The sequence below is a fragment of the Fukomys damarensis genome, unplaced genomic scaffold, assembly GCF_012274545.1.
Source record: "Fukomys damarensis isolate Sample0158 unplaced genomic scaffold, DMR_v1.0_HiC HiC_scaffold_28, whole genome shotgun sequence".
Classification (NCBI taxonomy): domain Eukaryota; kingdom Metazoa; phylum Chordata; class Mammalia; order Rodentia; family Bathyergidae; genus Fukomys; species Fukomys damarensis.
In genome coordinates, this window is record NW_022900940.1 from 35,206,863 (window position 1) to 35,228,159 (window position 21,297).

Sequence of the window (21,297 nt, forward strand, 5' to 3'; positions counted from 1 at the left end):
TGGCTTTGTAGTATAGTTTCAAATTGGGAATTGTTACACCTGGTGCCATGTGTCTGTTGCCTAAAATGGCTTTTGCTATTCTAGGTCTCTTGTGGTTCCAAATGAATTTTTGGATTCTTTTTTCTAGTTCTGTGAAATATAGTGTTGGAATTTCAATTGGCATTGCATTGAATGTATATAGCAGTTTTGGTAGTATGGCCATTTTCACTATGTTGATTCTTCCTCCCCAGGAGCAGGAGACATCTTTCCATTTTCTTGTATCCTCCTCGATCTCTTTTTTCAGAGTGCTGTAGTTTTCAGTGTAGAGGTCTTTGGCTTCTTTTGTTAGATTGATTCCCAGATACTTCATTTTTTTGGGTGCTATTGTGAAAGGAATTGTTTCCCTAATTTCTTTGTCATTGAGTCTGTTATTTGTCTGCAAGAAGGCTGTTGATTTTTGGGTGTTGACCTTGTATCCAGCTACTCTGCTAAAAGTGTCAATGAAGTCTAGAAGTCTTTTGGTGGGGTTTTTTGGGTCTTCAATGTAGAGTATCATATCATCAGCAAATAAGGACATTTTAACTTCTTCCTTTCCTATCTTTATTGCTTTAATTTCTTTCTCTTGTCTAATTGCTGTGGCTAATGTTTCCAGAACTATATTGAAGAGGAGTGGTGATAGTGGGCATCCTTGTCTTGTTCCTGATTTTAACGTTGAAGGTTTTCAGTTTTTGGCCATTTAATGTGATGTTGGCTGTTGGTTTAGCATAGATAGCCTTTATTAAGTTGAGGCATAGACCATCTATTCCAATTTTTTGCAGTTTTTATCGTGAATGGGTGTTGAATTTTGTCAAATGCTTTTTCTGCATCTATCAAGAGGATCTTGTGGTTCTTATCCTTGACTTTGTTAATATAGTGTATTACATTTATTGATTTACGTATGTTGAACCATCCTTGCATCCCTGGAATAAATCCGACTTGGTCAGGATGTATGATCTTCTTGATGATCCTCTGTATTGTGTTTGCTAGTATCTTACTGAGGATTTTTGCATCTATATTCATTAAGGAGATTGGCCTGTAGTTCTCTTTTTTAGTTACATCTTTCCCAGGTTTGGGAATCAAAGTGATGTTTGCTTCCAGGAATGAATTTGGCAGTATTGCTTCTCTTTCAATTTCATTGAAAAGTCTGAAGAGTGATGGCAGTAGATCTTCTCTAAATGTCTTGTAAAATTCAGCAGTGAATCCATCAGGACCTGGGCTTTTCTTTGTTGGTAAGTTTTTAATTACATTTCCAATTTCACTGATTGTGATTGGGGTGTTTAAAATGTTTTTATCTTCTTTGTTCAACTTTGGTAATTCATAAGTATCTAGAAATCTCCATTTCTTCTGTGTTTTCCATTTTGTTAGAGTACAGGTTCTCATAATATGTATTAATGATCCTCTGGATTTCTCTGGGATCTGTTGTGACTTTCCTTTTTCGTTCCTGATTGCATGAATCTGAGCCTTTTCTTTCCTTTTTTCGATAAGGTTTGCTAAGGGTTTATCAATTTTAGTTATTCTTTCAAAAAACCAACTCTTGGATTCATTTATTTTTTGTATCATTTTCTTAGTTTCCATTGCATTGATTTCTGCTCTAATCTTTATAATTTCCTCTCTTGTTCGAGCTTTGGGTTTTTCTTGCTCTTGCTTTTCTAGGAGTCTAAGAGTCATCGTTGGGTTGTTTATTTGAGCTTGCTCTGTTTTCCTAATGTGGGCATTCAGTGCTATGAATTTTCCACGTAGAACTGCTTTCATTGTGTCCCATAGATTCCTGTATGTTGTATTGGCATTTTCGTTTATTTGTAAAAACTGTCTGATTTCTTCTTTAATTTCCTCTGTGATCCATTGATTATTCAGGAGAGTGTTGTTCAATTTCCATGTGTTTGTGAAGTTCCTACAGTTTCTTGTGGTATTGATCTCCAGCTTGATTGCACTATGATCTGATAATATACAGGGAATAACTTCAATTCTTTTGCATTTATTCAAACCTATTTTGTGAGCTAGTATGTGATCTCTCTTGGCGAATGACCCATGTGCAGCTGAAAAGAATATGTATTCTGATTTTGTGGGGTGGAACACTATAGACGTCTAATAAATCCCTATGTTCAAAAGCTTGGTTCAGTTCTAGTATTTCATTGTTGATTTTTTTGCCTAGATGATCTTTCTATTTGTGATAGTGGGGTATTCAGATGCCCCACTACAATTGTATTAGTGGTTATTTGGTTTTTCATGTTACTTAATATTTGTTTTATATAGTTGGGGGCATTTATATTTGGTGCATATATGTTTATGATTGTCATTTCTTCCTCTTGGATTGTTCCCCTTACAAGGATGTATTGGCCTTCTTTGTCTCTCTTAATCAGTTTTGGTTTGAAGTTTGCTCTGTCTGTGAATCAGTTTGCTACCCCTGCTTTTTTCTGGGCTCCTGTCGCATGGAGAATTGTTTTCCATCCTTTCACTTTCAGTCTATGATTTTCTTTCTGAACTAGGTGTGTTTCTCGTATACAACATATTGTTGGATTTTGCTTCTTAATCCATTCTGCCAGTCTATTTCTCTTGATTGGTGAATTGAGGCCATTGACATTGATAGTTATATCTGATATGTACTGACTTATTATTGTCATGTTATTGTCCTTTTGTTGACTCTTTTTTTATTTTTTATCCTCCCCTTTTAGTTTCTTGCCTTGGCTATTTGATTTGCTCTGTTGGACCTCCTGGTGTTGTGATCTTCATTGTCTTTTTCTAGGATATTGTTTAAAATGCTTTGTAGTGCTGATTTAGTATTCATGAAGTTTCTCAAATGTTCTTTGTCATGGAAGTATCTTATTTCTTTGTCCATTTTGAAAGCGAGTTTTGCAGGATACATCAGTCTTGGTTGTAGGTTGTTTTCTTTTAGGACTTGGAATACCTCACTCCAGGCTCTCCTTGACCTGAGAGTTTGTGTTGAAAAGTCTGCTGTGATTGTGATGGGCTTTCCTTCGCATGTGATTTGTTTCTTTTGTCTTACTGCTTGTAGTATTTTGTTCTTCTGTTGGGTTTCTGGAATCTTGATTATTATATGTCTAGGTATAGATTTTTTTTGATCATGGCTAGTTGGTATCCTATATATGCCTCGCTTATCTGTATATCTAATTCTTCCCCTCTGTTTGGGAAGTTTTCTGTCATTAATTCTTTGAACAGCTTTTTTAAGTCATTTGCATTTTCTCCTGGTACTTCATGGATTCCTATCAGTCTTAGGTTATTCTTCTTTGCATCATCTAGGAGTTGTTGGATCGATTTCTCATGCTCCCTTACTGTAAAGAGACCTCCCTTTTCATGGTCACTGTTATCTGCTATCCTATCTTCTATATCTGAGATTCTATCTTCGCAATATTTTGTTCTGTTGTGTGCACTTTCAGTAGAGTTTTTAATCTCCTGTATATCTGTTTGAATCTGTTTAATGGATTCCATTTCTTTCCTATGTTGGACATTCACTGTTTCCATTTCTTTCTTGTGATGGGCCTTCATGGCTTCTATTATGTTCCTAAGCTCATCTATTTTTTTTGTCAGTTTCTGTTCTGGAGTCTCGAATCATGTCTTTCATTTTGCTGACCATCTCTGTGGTCATCTGGGTTTTCTAGAGCTTGATTGATCAGTTTTGTTACTTCCTGTGCTGTGAGTTCTGAGTGTCCTGGAGGTTCACATCTGATTTTTCATCCTCCTTTGCCCTACTGTTTGCCATTGGTGGACTGGAAGTCTGTATTTGTGGCTTGCTTAAGTGTTTTGTCATCTTTATTTTTGCTGTTGGGTTGCCCTTGATTCTGTCTCTGGGGCATTAAATCTTCCTGATATCATTGTTTCCCAGTCTTTGATTCTCTATTGACTTATAGACACTCTCATTTTCATAATTGAGAAAACAACTCATCAAATCAATCCCTATCCTTTATCCTTATCAATACAATCAGGAACATAATAGGATCAATCACCACCCTTTGTAGCCCATCATGCCTCTGCAGAGTGTATCCAAGACTGGCTCAGTCAGGGGATCTAATAGCAGGGGGGTGGGGGTGCTCAGGGGCACCTGCGCAGCTTCCTTCCTGGTGCAGAGTCAGAGCCAATCAGTGGTGCCTGCTGGAAATGGCTCGGCTCCAGAGGAGGCCCACAGTACGGGCCAGACCGCGCAGCAGAGGTGGCACTGAGTCCAAGCTGGGACTGTGATGTAAAATGCACCTACCTGGAGCTGTGTCATAGCCAATCAGTGGCGCCTGCTGGAAACAGTGCGGCTCCAGAGGAGGCCCATTTTTCCGGCTGGACCACGCAGCAGAGGTGGCTCTCTAGTTTCATAGCTCTTCATACTAAGTCCATCAGTGTTTATTAGTAGAATATAATTGCACTTTCATGTTAGCGTGGTTTTCATAGAGTACTTTTTATCTCAGTAGTGTCTTTGATATGAGTATAATCAGGCAAATTCTACTAGCATTAAAGGCATTAAGAGAAAAAAATGGCAGTATTATTATCTAAAAAAGATAATTCCCACCTTTACATTCATTATCTTACCATGTAAAAATGTGTTCGAGAAAATGGTCCCAAAATATGGAATCTTAAGCTGATAATTTGGAGACATAAGAAATTGGGCATGGTGATAAGAGTTGGGTTCACAAGGCTCATGAGAACAAGTCCATGAAATGGTATCAGTAGGAAAAATTAAGAAAGCTGTGTAGCCTTAGGGGTTTTCAGATGGATGACTAACCCAGAAAAGTGGCAGTTACACTGTAGGTAATGGCTGACTCATTGATATCATTTCATTAATTTCCAGTGATAAATATTATTACTTTTTTTTTTTACTTATTATTGTTTTTAATGTAGAGTTGTGGCTTACCTTGCCTGGTGGATTCCTTCAATTGAGTTCATGGAATTGTAGTATTTGTTATCTCTTTCTGGAATATCCTTCAGAACATTTTCAAGTGCTGGTTTGTTGGTTGTCAATTTCTTCAGATGTTCTTTGTCATGGAAATATCTTATTTCCCCATCAATTCTGAAAGATAGTTTTGCTGGGTACATCAACCTGGATTGGAAGTTGTTTTCTTTTAGGACCTGAAATACTTCACTCTAAGCTCTCCTTGACTCAAGGGTTTGTGTTGAGAAATCTACTATGATTCTAATGGGGTTTCTTTTATAGGTGATTTGTTTCTTTTGTCTACCTTCTTAACATTTTATTCTTACGTTGAATTTCTGGAATTTTAACGGTTAGATGTCTTGTGTAGATTTTATTTTTTAGTCATGGCTAATTGGAGCTCAATATGCCTTACTTATCTGTATGTCAAATTCTTTTTCCATGCTTGAGAAGTTGTATGCCATTACTTCTGTGAAATGGTTTTTATGTCATTTGCTCTATCTCCTGCTTTTCATTGATTCCAGTCATTCTTATATTCTTCTTCTTCACATCATCTAGCAGCTGTTGGATTGATATTTTTTGTAGTCTCTTACTATTTTTAAGAAATCTATTTTTTCATCATCACTAACTGCAAACCTGTCTTCTACATCTAATACTCTGTCCCCACATTGGTTCATTCTGCTGCACATACTTTCAATAGAATTCTTAATCTCCTGGATATCTGATTAAATCTGTTTCATGGATTCCATTTCTTTCCTATGTTGGGCATTCATGGTTTCCATCATTTTCTTGAACTTCTTTATTTTATTATCTATATCTATTCTAGATTCACTAGCCATGCCCTTCATTATGATTATCATCTCTTTATTTATCTGGGAAATTATTTCTAGGTTGATTTTTTTGTCTAGAGCCTCGTTTATCTGCTTTGTTAATTCTACTGTTACCACGTCAGAGAATTTAGGTGGGTGACTTTTGAATCATTCCACTTTTTTCCCCCCTGGGTTTGCCCTGGATGAACTGGAAATCTGAAGTTGCTTCTTGCTTCCATGTCTTCTCATTTTCTATTTCTTTTTTTTTTTTTTTTTTTTTTTTTTTTTTTTTTTTTTTTAGTTTCTGTGTTGATGCTTGTAAATTGCTCATGGTAGGTAGCTTTATTACTTGTTATTGAGAACTCCTTAGGAAATGACTACCCAAGAGATGGCTTCCAGCTGTTAATGGCTTTTGGGTCTTGAATCTATTAAGAGATCCTACTTGTTCAGTTTATTGGGGATCAGAATTTGATACCTATTTTGCCTAGACTTGGCTCTTTGACATTGGAGTATAGTGTTTTGTATGACCCTCAGGCAGTCTCAGTCTTGGCATACAAAGAAGAATAACTGATTTCTTTCTCTCTCTCTCTCTTTTTTTTTTTTAATTGGTATCAGGGATGAACCTCTGGAGTGTGCATGTGTGAGGCAGGTGGCTGCACCACTGAGCTAAATCCCTGGCCCAAGAACAACTGAACAGACAACTATGTCACCTTAGCTAAAGTAGTATAATCAGTAATAACAGTACCATCAAGAACAGCCTAAAAAAGTGACAAACTGTGCTACCTATTAATTTGCCATCTTTAACCATATGAACAAGACTGGCAATTATACAATAAAATTTTTAAAAATCAGAATGTTTTATATAATAAGTATCCCCTCAGTGGAGTGATGGTTCCCTCAGGGGGAAAATTTTTAAAGGGGTAAGAGGAAAGAAATAGAGATACAGAAAAACAAGATTAAAAGCAGGGCTGAAGGACAAAGGAAGATTACATAAACTTTGGGAAACTGGTGAAAAAAACAGGAGGGAAGGAAAAAGGGAGACACAGAAACAAGAATAGACCAAAACAACATCAGCAAAAGCTATAATGTCCACACTCATATAAAAACATGAACAATCAAGAAAAGAATTTCTACTTCAAGGTGTATCTGTGCTGTCAGTAGATCAAGTAAGGCAGTCAGAGCCCAGATCTGTGTTTGCTGACCCAGCAAACCTGCAGTAGAATTAAGGCTAGGTGCTGGATAATCTTAGAAAGCCTGCGCTATCAAGTCCACTGAATTTCATGCTGACCCTAGTTTGTAGCTGTGAGGCTGGGACCCACCTTGTTCAGCATACAACTCTCTGGATGCCACTTACAGGCCTGAACTCAGCTCCCTGACATTAGGTGTTTACCACGCTGTTTCTCACCTTGACACTGGGAGCAACTAGTTGGAGCCAACCCAGTGCTGCTGAGTCCTAGATTCAGCTAGGCCCTTTCAGAAATGGCAACTGGCAATTACCCTCTCCTGGGAGGACATCTCAACTGGAATCATTTGTCAACCTGCAGCCCTCAACACCCACTGCTCCATTTTACTGGTGCATTTCTCTTTGGAGGCTCTGAAGTCACTTGTTGTCACCATGACTCAAGTCACCTCTCTCATGCTGTGGACTGGGATTCTGGAAAAAAGCACCATTTGCCACCTTCTTCTTCTGCATTGAGATCCCTCTCTTTGTTCTCCCCCATGGGCTCAAATTCCTGTTTCAGATCCTTTCTGGAATCCATGGACCCCTTGTTGTCTTCTTCTCTTCCCCATATTGCTGTATTCTGGCATCTGAACTCCAAATCTTGGAGAGACTGTTTTAGTGCTGCTCACCACTCCACTATCTTCCCAAAGGACTGACTTTAAATGAAGTAACAAGATCCAATTCAGTGCTAGAAAGGACTAATTTAAAAAGCGGGTCTACCTATATTATAGAAACTCACAAGTATTCAGATTTTTCACTGTAATTAATGTCAATTTTAGTAATAAGGGAGGCCTTTTATGTGGAGGAGGAGAGATCCATGCGAGTACTTCAGCTCATTTCTTCTAAAATCCAGACATCAGAATGCTTTAAGTGTGTTCTACTAAATAACAGTGGAACACTTAAAATATTTGAATCATTCCTGATTCAAGCAAAAAGTATTGCATATACAAATCTCAAGGTAGTAAACTCATAGAAAGATGGGATTTGAGGGATGAAGACACACTTTTCCACATCCTAGCTTTGTGACATTCATATTGAGTGCTATTGAAAGAAACATAAAAGAGAAGTAAACAAGGAACTCTTAGGCCTTTGTATGTTTATTTTCTGCCTTCAGAGAAGTACTTTATCCTACCATTAACCCTAAATGGCAATGAAGATTGTTCTTTTGAAAACACATTCTTACAAGTAAAGCTTGAAGCATTAACCCCTATTTGCCTTATAAGAAAGGTGGACTTTACTGTGGAAAGAGTTCTCATTTAAATAGTTTGAAGTAATGGCTCTATAAATGGTTAATATTAGGATCATGCCTCTTCATAGTTTTGCGAGTACTTTAATTTGGTCCTTACAACACCTCTAAAGGGTAAACAGAGCAGATTATCTGTCCTCACTATTTTTCAGTAGAGAGGGGTTGTGATTATGCAATTTCCTCAAGATCAAAAGCTTATAAGCTTCAAAGCTAACTACAGTGGTTTCCAGACCCTTGTGTCTATTCTTTCCCTCCTCAGATACCTGGCCTTAATTAATCTTCCTTTTCCAGGAAACCATTTCTAGGTTCAGTTAGAACATTTCTTCCACCTGGAGTCCATACAGCACCTTGAATTTTATCTATATGCATTTTATTTTATTATTTCTCTATAGGACGAGGTCCTAGTCATTTTTTAGCACATTATGTCCTGCTTGTACTTGGTATTAAGAAAGTATAGGTAGAATTTAATTTGGCTTCAAATACTATGCCTTTTCTCACTATGCCATACAGACTGTAACCTAAGCAGACCTCACTCACGGAGCATATTTCTGGAACCTGTGCCCTCATTCCTCAGAAGCCATAGCCAATGATGTATTTTTTGGATGCCATTTTCATCAAGATATTGAATTAGCCCTATAATTTGAACATAAAGAACATCTAGTTTTTTTATTTGCTTTGTGTCAGAATTATCTGAAAACCTATTACTGCTTTCAAATACTATGAACTAAAAAAGACATAGCAAAGAGTATAGTTATCTAGTTAATATCCTTCATTTGAGCTATCGGAGTTTCTGAACTGTTAAGAGCCTTCCAATGATAATGAATCTTTCAGAGTTATCCATGATAACAAACAACCAGTTGCAGCACATGTACAATAGGTTCGTCTAGACACAGTGAGAATCTTGGTGAGGCTTAGAGATTTACTGAAGGCCTCACAGATTGTCACTGGCAGAACCAGCAAATATGTTCTTTCAACAGGCTAGCTATAGTAGCTTCATCAGTTTAAAAATAGTAGTATCCTGCTTATATATTTCCTGTATAAAATCTTTTATGTATAATAGATATTTTTTTGCATTTATAATCAATGAAATTGCCTTATACAGTGGACCTTTGAGTTACAATTGGCCTGACATATGAGCAACTTGAGTTATGACTGGAATTTTGTTGTAACTTATGAACAAAGTTTTGAATTACAAACTGAATGCCAGCCACTTGTGCCTCCAGATGGTTTCAGATACAGATTTAACCCTTTGAGAGTTCTGGAAGGAACATTACAGCATCTTTTCCTGTGTGGGGTTAATTGAGGAATCCTGGGCCAGTGTCTCTCAAAGGACATTGAGAGTTGCCTGTATACAAGAGAGAGACTTTGAAGACTGTGTAGAGGACTCTCAGCTTTGAATTGACCAACTTGGGTTACAACCAGCCCTCTCAAATGAATTGAGTTCATAAGTCAAAGGTCCACTGTTTGTCTCTTGGAAAGATAGGGAGGGAACAAAAGAGGGAGGGAGGGAGACTATTTTCAAACAGGAACTGTTTGAAATTTTTGAATGTATGCTTTATAACATGACTGCATACAAGTATTTATAACTGTAACATTAAACTAAATGTTACTATTTGTAAAATTCTGTAACCTGCACAATGTAAATACAGATTCTGACCAGGTCTTCAGACCAAATTCCTAATTCTTATTTGCCCTTCTTTATCATATTAGAACTACTTAGCAGATTTCCAAAAACAATCCACTAAATGAAGTTAGAGGGATAGAAAGAGGACATTCTGAAATATATGAAGTGATTAAAAAACATCGTTCTAGCTAGTTGTTGAAATTCAAAAAAAATTTTAAAACCCAATTAGAAACAAAAGTCATAGAAAATGTGAACATATTGTGTTCCTTAAATAACCAGATGTTCTCTCCTTCCTGAAGGCAGTAAGGGCTAGGAATAAAGGTTTAAAACTATTGTTTTAAGTTAACTGTGAATCTTGCCAATCTGTTTTTACCCTTTAGCAAATGAAATTCTAATACAGAGACATAAGCAAAAAAATTTTCATTTTTTGGTGCTCTCTGATTTGTATTGTGTTGTATTAACCTTATCACAAAGACTTATTACAAATGAAATACAGTACATGGATTATCATTTTATATTCTGTAGTAAATTTTGACAGGTACTGTTTATTTTGAAGACTAGAATATTTGGGGAAAATAGTTGGATTAAGTTTTCAAATGACTGTTACTGTTTATGGAAGAGAATTTATAGAAATAAGATGGTTTCATAGTTATTCTTGTATACAGAAACAATATATGTTATACATTATTCCTATGCTTGACCAATTTTGATTGGCTTTTGTTTAAATTTTGCTTATTAATTTATTAAAATTCTTAATATCAAGTTTCAGATTTTATGCAGATAGTTAAAATTTTACTCATTTAATTTAAAAATAAAATCCATTGTATATGCAACATTTTTTTATTGTCTAATAACTTTGGTAAATATTATGTATCACAGTTTAAAAGTAGTGAACATATTCAAAAGTAGAACCAGTCAGGTAACAGTGTTAGGAAATTTTCCTTTTCAGTAATTCCATTGTAATCTTACCTTCTTAGCAGTAAAGAATCTAAAAACTATGAATATTATTGAAGGAGTATGTATTATATCCACTTATTTTTCATGATGTTTTTGTCAGAATTTCTATTCAGATTTTTTTAGCATGTTTCTAATCCCAGTTTTGTCATGATTTCATGTTACAGATAGATTGTTTATGTTACTCCTGTACTTCTGGAGCATTTCTTTGAAAATAATGATTCCTAGAGAATCATTTTTGTGCTTATTTCATTAGTGACATAAGAAAATGTTTTTTCTTTGTTTCTGAGCTGTATGACTATATGCCATTCTTTTTTATCACTGTTACCACCAACTGGGTATTTATTATAGTTCATATTTAGATATTAATGACTAATCAAGTATGTTTTCACATCCACTCAGAAATACAGACTTATCAACATAGATTAGCATTTTTTAAAACTTGTTTTATTTCTGAATAAATGATGGTTATAAAGAACAGTCTTCAAGGAATGATTTAAAATCTTTATTAATCCAGTATTTGAAACATACTATTTATTGTTTTCAAACATTTTGTAATGTAGAATCATGCATTTCTCAAAACCTATTAAAGGTTACTTAGGTGCCTAAAATAATTCTGAATTAATTTTATAGTTTTTTTTTAATTTATTAATTTAAACTATTTAATTGTATATTATTTATATACCAGCCACTGTTTAAATGGTGCTAATACAGTGATGAACCAAAAAATAATAACAACAAAATGTGGCCCTTATTGTTATAAGTAAATAATCAGGAAATCACTTAATGTTATAAAAGATTTGAAATTATCATTAAAATGCTAAGTAGGATAGAACGGAGCTAAGTGAAACTTAGTTAAAGGGACTTCTTGGAGGAAGACACATTCCACCTGGGCTTTAAAGAATTTCCTTAAGTGATGTAATTCTAGCCTGAGAATACAGTGGAAGCACAGCACTTGGGGACTGCTGAATCAAATGGCCAGGCTGGGCTTGGCAGTGCTCTATCTAGAGTGACTCCTAAATAACATAAAGGATAGCTGTGTGTCCATCCCCCCACCACCACCACTGCCCAATCTTCTTGTATTGTAGCAGACACTTCTGCCTAGTATTCGCAAGCAGTAGTGGCACAATCTTCCTGCCCCTCGGTGATGAGGCTGTGTATTGTCTTAGTCTGACTGAAGCTTTATGTGACTCAAATGGGCATGTCAGATAGCATAGCTGAGTTGTATTGCTCCTTTGCTAAGGCTTGCTACTGAGACTACAACTAAATTCTTCCTCTCTGAATTAACCTTTTGTTCTCTTCAGTAGAGATATGCTAGTACCCTCATTGTACAGTCCTGTTTATGATAACTGCTATCAGCAGGTGTCCTGAGGCCTGCCCAGCTTCCCTCCTTCCCATGCCGTGATGAATAAACATCAGATATTCTTGGTGTCTTTTGTCTTTGATGCCCAGAGCAGCTTAGATGAGCCCAAGATCCAGCTTCTCTCAAGTCTCTGTCTGTGTGTCATTTGATCATTCTCTCCTTCCTGTCTCGCAGATGTCATACTGTCTCATAGGAGATCAAGGCCCTTGGCCAGGGTTTTCAGGTAATATCTCATATAACTGGTGCCCAACACAGGATGCCAATATAGGGAACACTATCGATGACCCTTGCATGGGTCCCCTGGTGAGACCTGCATTGGGTCTCAGTCTCCTATGAGGCAATACAATGCAAGCTAACAAGAACAAAGATAAAAGACCATGTATTTGCAATAAGTCCATGATATGTTTAGGGAATTTTTATAATATTTTATTTGGTATTTGTATCATTTTCCAACTTGTGTTATTTTAAAATAAATAAATAGTTTGTGTGTCAATGAAAAAATCAATGTAAAAAGAATCCCATTCCAATGTGGTTTTTTAAGGGGAGTGCATCTCACTATATTGCCTAGGCTACTCTCGAATATGTGAGCTCAAGTGGTCTTCCTGCTTCAGCCTCTGAGTAACTGAGACCACAGACATATACCATCTCACCCATCTTTCTAGTGATTTTTATTAGTGACTGTAAATAGTAATGGTAACTGTCATGTGGCCTACTCAAACAGAACAAAGCAAACAGGCCACTTTCAGCAAACAACAGTAGCTTCTCAGTAAATAGGAAAAATGGACACAAAATGAAGTATACAATCCCCCTGGTGCCAAGAAGTCCAGTGACTGTCTACACAGCTGAGTAGAACATCCTTGGGCATCCAAGTCGTAAACATTCCTTATGATTATAACCCCTATCCAAAATCTATATAAGCATAATTTTCCGTGACTGCTACCAACTAGAATCTCTCCCTGATTTTTGTCCCTGATTTTAGTCTCTGTTCACTGGAATAAACTTTTCTTTTTCACAACCAAAGGGCCTATTTAAATTAGTGGATTCATGTGCACCATAACAGTAAAAATATTTCTAAAACTGAGCATGTCTTTTTTCAGGTCTTTAGTCACTCAGAAAGTTTATTGATTTTTATTCTGGGCAATGGAAGAGATATATGAAACTTAGTGGAAATAATTTCTCCATATGTTTAAAGGATATGGTTCCCTTACTAAGAAACACCCTAACTCATTACATTGGTGATTGTTTTTCTTCAGATAACTACAGTAAAAAAAGAACTTAAGATCCTTGGGTTAATTCTGTTCTGATTAACAGTAAGCAAAACAAAATCTACAAGTCAATCTTCTGCCTTTTGTTTACTATCTCACAAGTAAGGAATATGTAGAACTTGAGGGAGAAATAGACTACTAAAATTTTTAAAGCTGTCTATCCCAAGCATGTGTGTTCATGAAGTTAATATAAAGTGTTAAAAGTATTAAAATGCATCATAATGAAATGACTGATTGAGGTCAAGGAATGAAATGGCTTCTGTGATTTACCACTAACTTGCTCTTTTGCCCTCATGGAAATAATTTAGCCTTTTGCCACCTTAAAATCAGGTTTGTTAACTTTTTTTAAATGTTAATATCTAGCTAGTAAGGTTAGTTATCTATGTATAGTCTAAAAGCCACTTCTAGCTCTTATGTGCTGTAGCAACCTATCTGATCACTTATTTTTTTTAAAAAGACATTACTTTCTTTGTCAGTATGATATTTTATTTAAATGTTTAAAATGACAAAAATTATGACAAAAAAGATTATAAATATAAAGCTGACAAAACAGAAAAAAGCATAATTCTTTTTATAAATAGTTGTAGCCTTACAAATATTTTATTTCCCTTTAATTATGTATTATTAATGCTAATTTAAAACATTTAATATATTGATTTTATAGGAAGAAAAGCCAACACATTCAAGTAGTAATCTGTTTTAATATAATCAATCGACTTTGTTCAGTTTATTTTAGATGATGCATTGTTTTGGATCTTGAGAGTACCCCAAAGCTCCATTTGCTGGAGGTTTTGTCCTCAGTATAACACTATTGGGAGATGGTGGAAACTTTAAGAGGTGGAGCTTAAATGGGAAAGGCCTTTGAGTCCTTAAAGGCATGTGCTCAAATGACCTCAAATAAGTAGGCCCCCAGTCTCTATTATCTTTTTTGTTTCCAGACCATGAAGAGTGGTTTTGCTTTACCATGTGTTCTCACCCTGGTGTACCACCACAGGCCCAAAGCAATAGGCTAGCTGACATGGACTGAAACCTGAGACTGTGAACCAGAATAAACCTTTCTCATACATCACATCATACTCTTGATGTATGAGCTTGGTCCACATGCTGATAGTGACATTTGTCTAAGTGTCTTAATATAGTTTAGAGCAGTTTTTTATTTACTTATGTTTTCTTTCAGGTTTTAAAGAGAAACTTTATAGTTTCATTTTTCCCTAGTCTCTCTCCATAGTGCTATTTTTATTCATTTAGCTAAAATCTACTAAGCTACTACCATGTACCAATGGCATTTGTGAACCCTTGGAAGTCTTGGATGAAACATATAAAGAAAGATGAGTGGAATTTATGGCAAGTGAAAGGAATATCCACTTCGTTGATTTTCTCCTCTTTCAGTTTTTACTCATGCAGGCTTTGCATTGAGGTCTGTCCTAACCCTGCAGATCTCCCTGCCCCCATTTTCATAGCAGATAACTTGAATGATTTTTTTTTGTTATTATTTTTGAATTATCTAACTTCTGCAAATATACCAGATTCATAGACAGTGCTTTCCATCTTCAAAGTAGGTAACTGCTTTTTTTTTGTTACTCTTGAACTGTCTGTCTTTCTCCAAAACTGCATCAAATCCAGAAAGACAGTACTTTTTGAGTGTTTTATTCTCTCTGGCAAGCATTTATCAAATGAATAATCAGTAAGCAATGAACTAGATGTCACAGCCAAGCTTTCAAGTTCTCTGTCAGGGAAGAAATTAAGATGTCCATTGCAATTCAGGTTAGCCACACAAACTAAAAGCCAAACACTTCAAAATCAAAGCCATGGGGCCGGGGATTTAGCTCAGTGGTTCCGCCGCCTGCCTTGCAAGCGCAAAGACCTGAGTTCAATCCCCGGTACCAAAAAAAAAAAAAAAAAATCAAAGCCATGACTCTTAGCCAGTGATCTCCAAAGTAGTGTATGTACATACATAGTGACTATACAAAGATAATTCGAAGTATAGAGGGAAAAAATGAAATTTCTTAATTTTTTCCAAAAAAACCATTGAAACATATTAGTAAATTTTACTCTTTAGACACTAACAGCTGGTGCCTCCAGATGCCCTTTGTGTGGGTCATTCATGTATCATCTACCATAATTCCCCAAAATAAGAACAGGTCTTATATTAATTTTTGCTCCAAGAGATGCAATAGGACTTATTTTCAGGGAAGTGTCTTATTTTTTCATGTTCAATGAGCTACATTTATTTATATACAGCAATTTACATTATTAGTGTACAAACATTTACATTTATTCAAATTCAGTCATGTCATCTTCCAGAACATTATCATAACTTTCCAAACTCCAAATTCCAGACTGAATTTCTTATGACTCCATTTCCTGTAGAGACATTGGCCCCAATCTCTCATGTCCAGCACTAGAGCTGTCCTTAAATGAGCACTTTGTGGTGTAGCCTACATGTAGTACATTGACAACACAGCTGTCAGTGATTTTATCACATGAATTTTACATCCAAGTCATGATCACTTGCAGGCTAGATTTCACAGTTTCCATTAAATCAAATATTAATTGAAGACTTATGACACATGAGTAGCAAGAAAAATGACAGTTAAGAATGATGGTCCACACACAAGTGACAAAAAAATTTCAGGCAGCAAAATTCAGAAAACATATCTTTATTTCACATGAGTGTATTATGTCTGTTACAATGCACAACATATTTAATTATGAAAAATTAATATATATAACCACATCTGACCATTATCAAGTGCACACATTATTCATGTGTTCTGTTTATACTCTTATTAATCATTTTTCAATAGATCTCGAGCTCATTTGTTTACATAGGCATTTGCCTCTTCTCTAAATATGCCCACTTGGGTATTTACAAATATTAGTGTGTTAATTACTTTTCTTGTTGGTGAGACAAAATACCTGATACCCAAAGTTAAAGGAGGAATGATTTAGCTCACAGTTTTTAGATGTTTCAGCCCATAATTGGCTGGCTTTCTCTGTGAGTTCGAGACCAGCCTGGGCTACATAGTGAGTTCCAGGTCAGTCTCAACTACATAATGAGACCCTGTCTTAAAAAAAACATAATTGGCTGGCTTCAACGCAGGATGGCTTTGAAGAGGAGAACATTCATGGTGGGCAGAACATAGCAAAAGCAACAAGGGATCTTAACAGTGTCTTTCTGCCCCTTTTATACAGACTTGAGCCTAGCTAGCATTGCACCATGAGTCAGTTCCAGCATCACACACTCTAGATCCAGCCACCTCTGAAAAAGTCCCGCCTATGATCCATGAGGCTTTGCGGGAGGACATCTAAATACAAGCCATAACACTTAGTTATAATTTATATTATCATTTAAGTATTGATATTAATAATATTAATTTCTTTATATTTAATTAATATAAATAGCATATAATTCAATACTTCCATCATGTGTTGCAGTAGATGTACTGAATGTGTTCATCTGGCTGATGATCTTAACTGGGGCTTATTTGAGGGGTAGGGATGATGAGCATCCTGAAAAATCATGCTACAGCTTATTTCCTAGTTAGGTCTTATTTTCTGGGAAATCTGGTATGAAGTCGCCTAAAGGAAATGGACTTCTGCATGCAAAGAGATTGACAGTGGGCCCCTTTGATCTTCTATTTGCTTTCACCACCTTATGCCTTATTCCTGCTTTCATAAGTCCAGTTAAGCAGATTTATGAGTTTAATTTTCTTAAATAGTGAGATATTCACAATAGCAGAGAAATGTCAGGAGTCATGTACATCTGTATTGGGTTCACTGGATGTCTCTTCCTTGTATACTTAAAAGTGTTGCTGATATAATTTCATTTCTTTTTGGTATCAAACCCACCTTGCACTTGCAATGTAGCCAATATAACAGTATAATTTTTTCTTTTTTTTAATGCCGGAGATTGAACTCAGGTCCTTGCACCTGCAAGGCAGGCAGCAGAACCACTAAGCTAAATTAATTCCTGGTCCCAGAATAATTTCTTTTTGAAAACAAAACAAAACAAATACTATTTCAAGTTTGCTTACCTTTCTGGTGATAAGAATACTGTATTCTGTAAAAATATTTTTAAAACATTAACACCTAATTTGTGTTTTCAAGCTAATAATGACAATAGTAATGAAAATAAGAACTTTATCAAAGAAATCCTGCTATGACAGAACATTCAAAATAGGATTTTTGAAAATGTTACATCTTTATATGATGGTCTTGCCAAAGATAATAGGTTGTATCACTTCTTTAAAACTCTAAAAGAACACCTAAAAATTATGGAAATGAAATTTTTTAACTTGATCAATAATCTTTCAGATAAAAAGATAAAGTTTAAATCCATATTTTAAAATATATAAATACAGTATCTTTCAATTAGAATTTAAAAAGCTGAAAAACATAAGGAAGATAGAAATTTTACTAAACATAATTAGTGTGTTATGAAATGAACACCATAGTTTAGCAAAGACAGCTAACAGTTTTTCTTTGAATCTGACAAAGCATTTAATGTAGTTTTCTAAAAAGTTAAGAGATATTGAATCACATTGCTACTTGAAGTAAACTATTATAGAAATTAAATATGTTGTATTTTTACTCGCATTTTAAAATTTTGTTATGCATATATTTTCTTAAAGGAAAAAGAACAATATATCTGTTGCATGCATATGGCTTGTAAATAGATAAATATACATTTATTGAGAGTATGACCCCCACACACACACAGCAAGTTTTTAGAAGGAAGCAGATAATCTAAAGAAGTTGAAAGGACCTCCCCGCCCCCCGCCACCACTGTAGATCACTGGCTCCTGAAAACTGATCCAGGTGACTCTAATGTTAGGGTGAGATTCTTGAGGAGGCCCCTAGTACACACACAGCTGTCTATTTCCCAGACACAGCCATTAGTAAAGACAGCTAGAAAAGACACAGGACTCACATTTATTCTTATGAAGAGCGAATGCATCAGAATTATTTTGGTGAAACAGATGGTTAGTGTCTCCTGGAGTCCCGAGTTTCACTGAGAACTATGCCAGTGCCATTCCAGTTCTCTAGCTATTTTTTTATAACCTGAACTCACTAAGTACTTTTTCTTGATTATTCTGATGCTTAAAAAATAAATCTTAGCTGGGAATGGTGGCACATACATATTCTCCCAGCATTCCAGGAGAATAAGGTGGGAGATTCTAAAATTGTCTGGGCAACTTAGCAAACCCTGTCTCAAAATAAAAAATACAAAAAGCAAAAAGGACTTAGGATATACCTCAATGCAAAGGTCCTGGCATTCAGTTATAAGGATATTATTCATTTTGTAATTTGTTTACAGCTTGCTATGACTCTGGATATCTTGCACTTGTACCTTATTTCCTCCTGAGGCCTGGTGAGAATGAGGAGAAGTACTCAAAGTCATCCAGAATTCAGTGGCCAAACTAAGACCTATCCCCCTGGCTACTGTTCCCAGTGGGTTCCATTTTTCATATTCCTTCTACATAGGCCTTGTCTTCTTTGCAGATTTCTAATACAGACTTTTCTGGTTACTCCCACTCTCATTACATCCTCCTGTCCTGAATGAACAAGGGAGACTTAATGTGAGCTCTTTGGTCTTGTGCAGGGAACATAAAACAATTCATTTCACCTGATTACCCCTCCAACCATAGCAGTTTACTTCTGACTTCATGTTTATTCATAGTTGGAATTCCAGATTTTAAAATTGTTACATTATTATAGAAATTAGCTTTTCAAGGATGGTATTTTAAGTTCTCAAAGTTTAACATTTGGTGAGATTGATGAGGGAGACATATAATAATAATAACCTTTTTTGGTACCAGGGATCAATGTTATTATTTAATGGAACTGACTTTTGAGGTTATTTTTTTTTTTAACCATGTAGATGCAGTGGTTGCTTTCTGTATGGAGAACAATAAGACAAAAGCAGTAAAATTTTAAAAATGAGAGGAATCCAGTCAAGAGAGCTAGTTTAAGGGGTTAACAGTGATATTGTGAACTAGAGGAAGGTGAAGGGAAAGGAGTGAAGGGGGAGGAGTGTGGAGCGTAGAGGAAGGTAGAGGAGGAGAGGAGAAAGAAGACAGAAGTAAGAGAAATGGAGAAGAGGCCAGGGGAGAGGAGAGAAATACGGAGGACAGGAGAGCGAGCGTAAGAATATATGAGAATTAATCAGCTGAAAGAAGACAGTCACCTTGGACAACCTTCCTTTTTGAAGTTAAAATGTGGATATTTACTACAATGATCATTCTTGTTATGGTGTATTAAATGTGACCAAATGCTATTGACAAATGCAATTCTGTGTTTCCACAGTAGATGTTTAGTTTTCACACAAGTTGACAATCCATTGTAATTGAGGTGTGCCTCAGAGTCACACAGTTCTTCAGGTTTCTGCCAAAACAGGGAGCATGTTTAGTGAGCAGCCAGTGGCTTTCCTCCTTTATTTCTTGGCTCATGGAGAGGGCTCTAAGGGAAGAGTTAAAAATCAAAGACAAGGACTTTGACCCCTAATGTCATGACTTCAGAAATCTGATTTTGTCAGCACTCTTTCCAAGTCATCACTCAGGGACAGATTCAAAACTGAGTTTACAAGACTACTGTGCAAACCCTATATGTCTCTTTCTTAATTTTCAATGAGCCATGGAATAGCCACAATACTAGCATCCTCATGCCCCCATCATTTTGGTAGCAGACTGCTATGGTCTGAGTGTAATCTCCTCTCAAAATTCATATTTGGAAATTCTGGCTCCCAAGATGATATCAGAAGGTGAAATCTTTGGGAAATTATTAGTTCATGAGGACTCTGACCTCATAATTGCGATTAGTGTCAACACTTAAAATAACTAGCCTGCCTTCTTCAACATATGCAGATAAAACAAGAAGACACCATCTGTGAACCAAGAAATGGGCCCTTACCAGACATAAGATATGTAAGTTCCTTAACCTTGGACTTCCTTGCTTTTAGAATTGTGGGAAATAAATTTCTACTTTTAATAAACCACCAAGTTTATTGTATTTTGTTTAGTAATTCCAGTCTAGGTCACTAACCTACATTGGAGGCCACATCATCAGATCATTTATAGTGAAAGGGAAAAAAAATTATTTAACTCCATCTGACCAGCAGACCTATGTGAAAAACTCAGTCACAATCACCAGTCTCCTTGGAATACCTGGTATCAGGTTAGGGTTAGAAGCAGATGGGCTGGCACATTTAGTGAAACCAGGCTATGAGAACCTAACATACCTACCTTACAGTACAGGTACTCCTTGGCAAGGTTCTTCTGCTTGATTTGTTCTTTTAAATATACAGAGTCCACCAAAACATGTATACACACTTCAGGAAAAGAAAAATAGTATGCTGTTTCTTCAACAGATGGTATTACCTTCATTTGGGGGACCCTAGAGGATGTCATATATCCCAGAAAACCCACTGCATTGTTAGCTCTTGAGAAGAAATTGAAAATACATGTGCAGCAATCTCAATGACCAAGGTTACCCAAGTACCAGTTGGCCATACTAATAAATGTCCGGATGCTAATGGTCACCACATTGAATACCTCTTGTAGTTGTAGAAGCCAAAGGTAACTTTTATTAATCTCATGATGTCTCGATTTATTATTTAAATATTTTTACAAGTTTTTCTTTTCCTGAAGTCTGTCTACATTTTTTGGTGGACTCTATGTTAAACATTGAAGGATAAGGCAATTCTTGTTAACCTAGAAGTCTCTTGCAGAATGTTAGTACGTTGTGTTAATTTTATAGTTTGACTCTTCCTACAGTTCTTGAATGCACACATCAGTTTTACTCTCAATCTTTAATAAAATTAATTTCTCAAGAGGTAAATTGGACACCAGGGATTTAGCTCAGTGATTCTGTGGCCTGCCTTGCAAGTGCAAGGACCCTAGTTCAATCCCCAGTACAAAAAAAAAA

The 21,297-nt window shown here is 35.9% G+C and overlaps 1 protein-coding gene across 17 annotated transcripts in view; it reads left to right on the top strand.

The window, feature by feature from the left end:
* Tbc1d5 (TBC1 domain family member 5) overlaps positions 1 to 21,297 on the top strand; it is a 552,135-nt gene that overhangs the window by 441,365 nt on the left and 89,473 nt on the right. For 15 of the 17 annotated variants that reach the window (XR_004514672.1, XM_033757108.1, XM_033757102.1 and 12 more), the window contains one exon: positions 20,238 to 20,297. The exons of the other annotated variants lie outside the window; for them this stretch is intronic. Coding sequence is in view for 14 of the 15 variants with exons in the window: in XM_033757108.1 (XP_033612999.1) it covers positions 20,238 to 20,297 (60 nt within the window). In the remaining variant the exon portion in view is untranslated. The remainder of the gene's footprint in view (positions 1 to 20,237; positions 20,298 to 21,297) is intronic. 17 annotated transcript variants of the gene reach the window in all.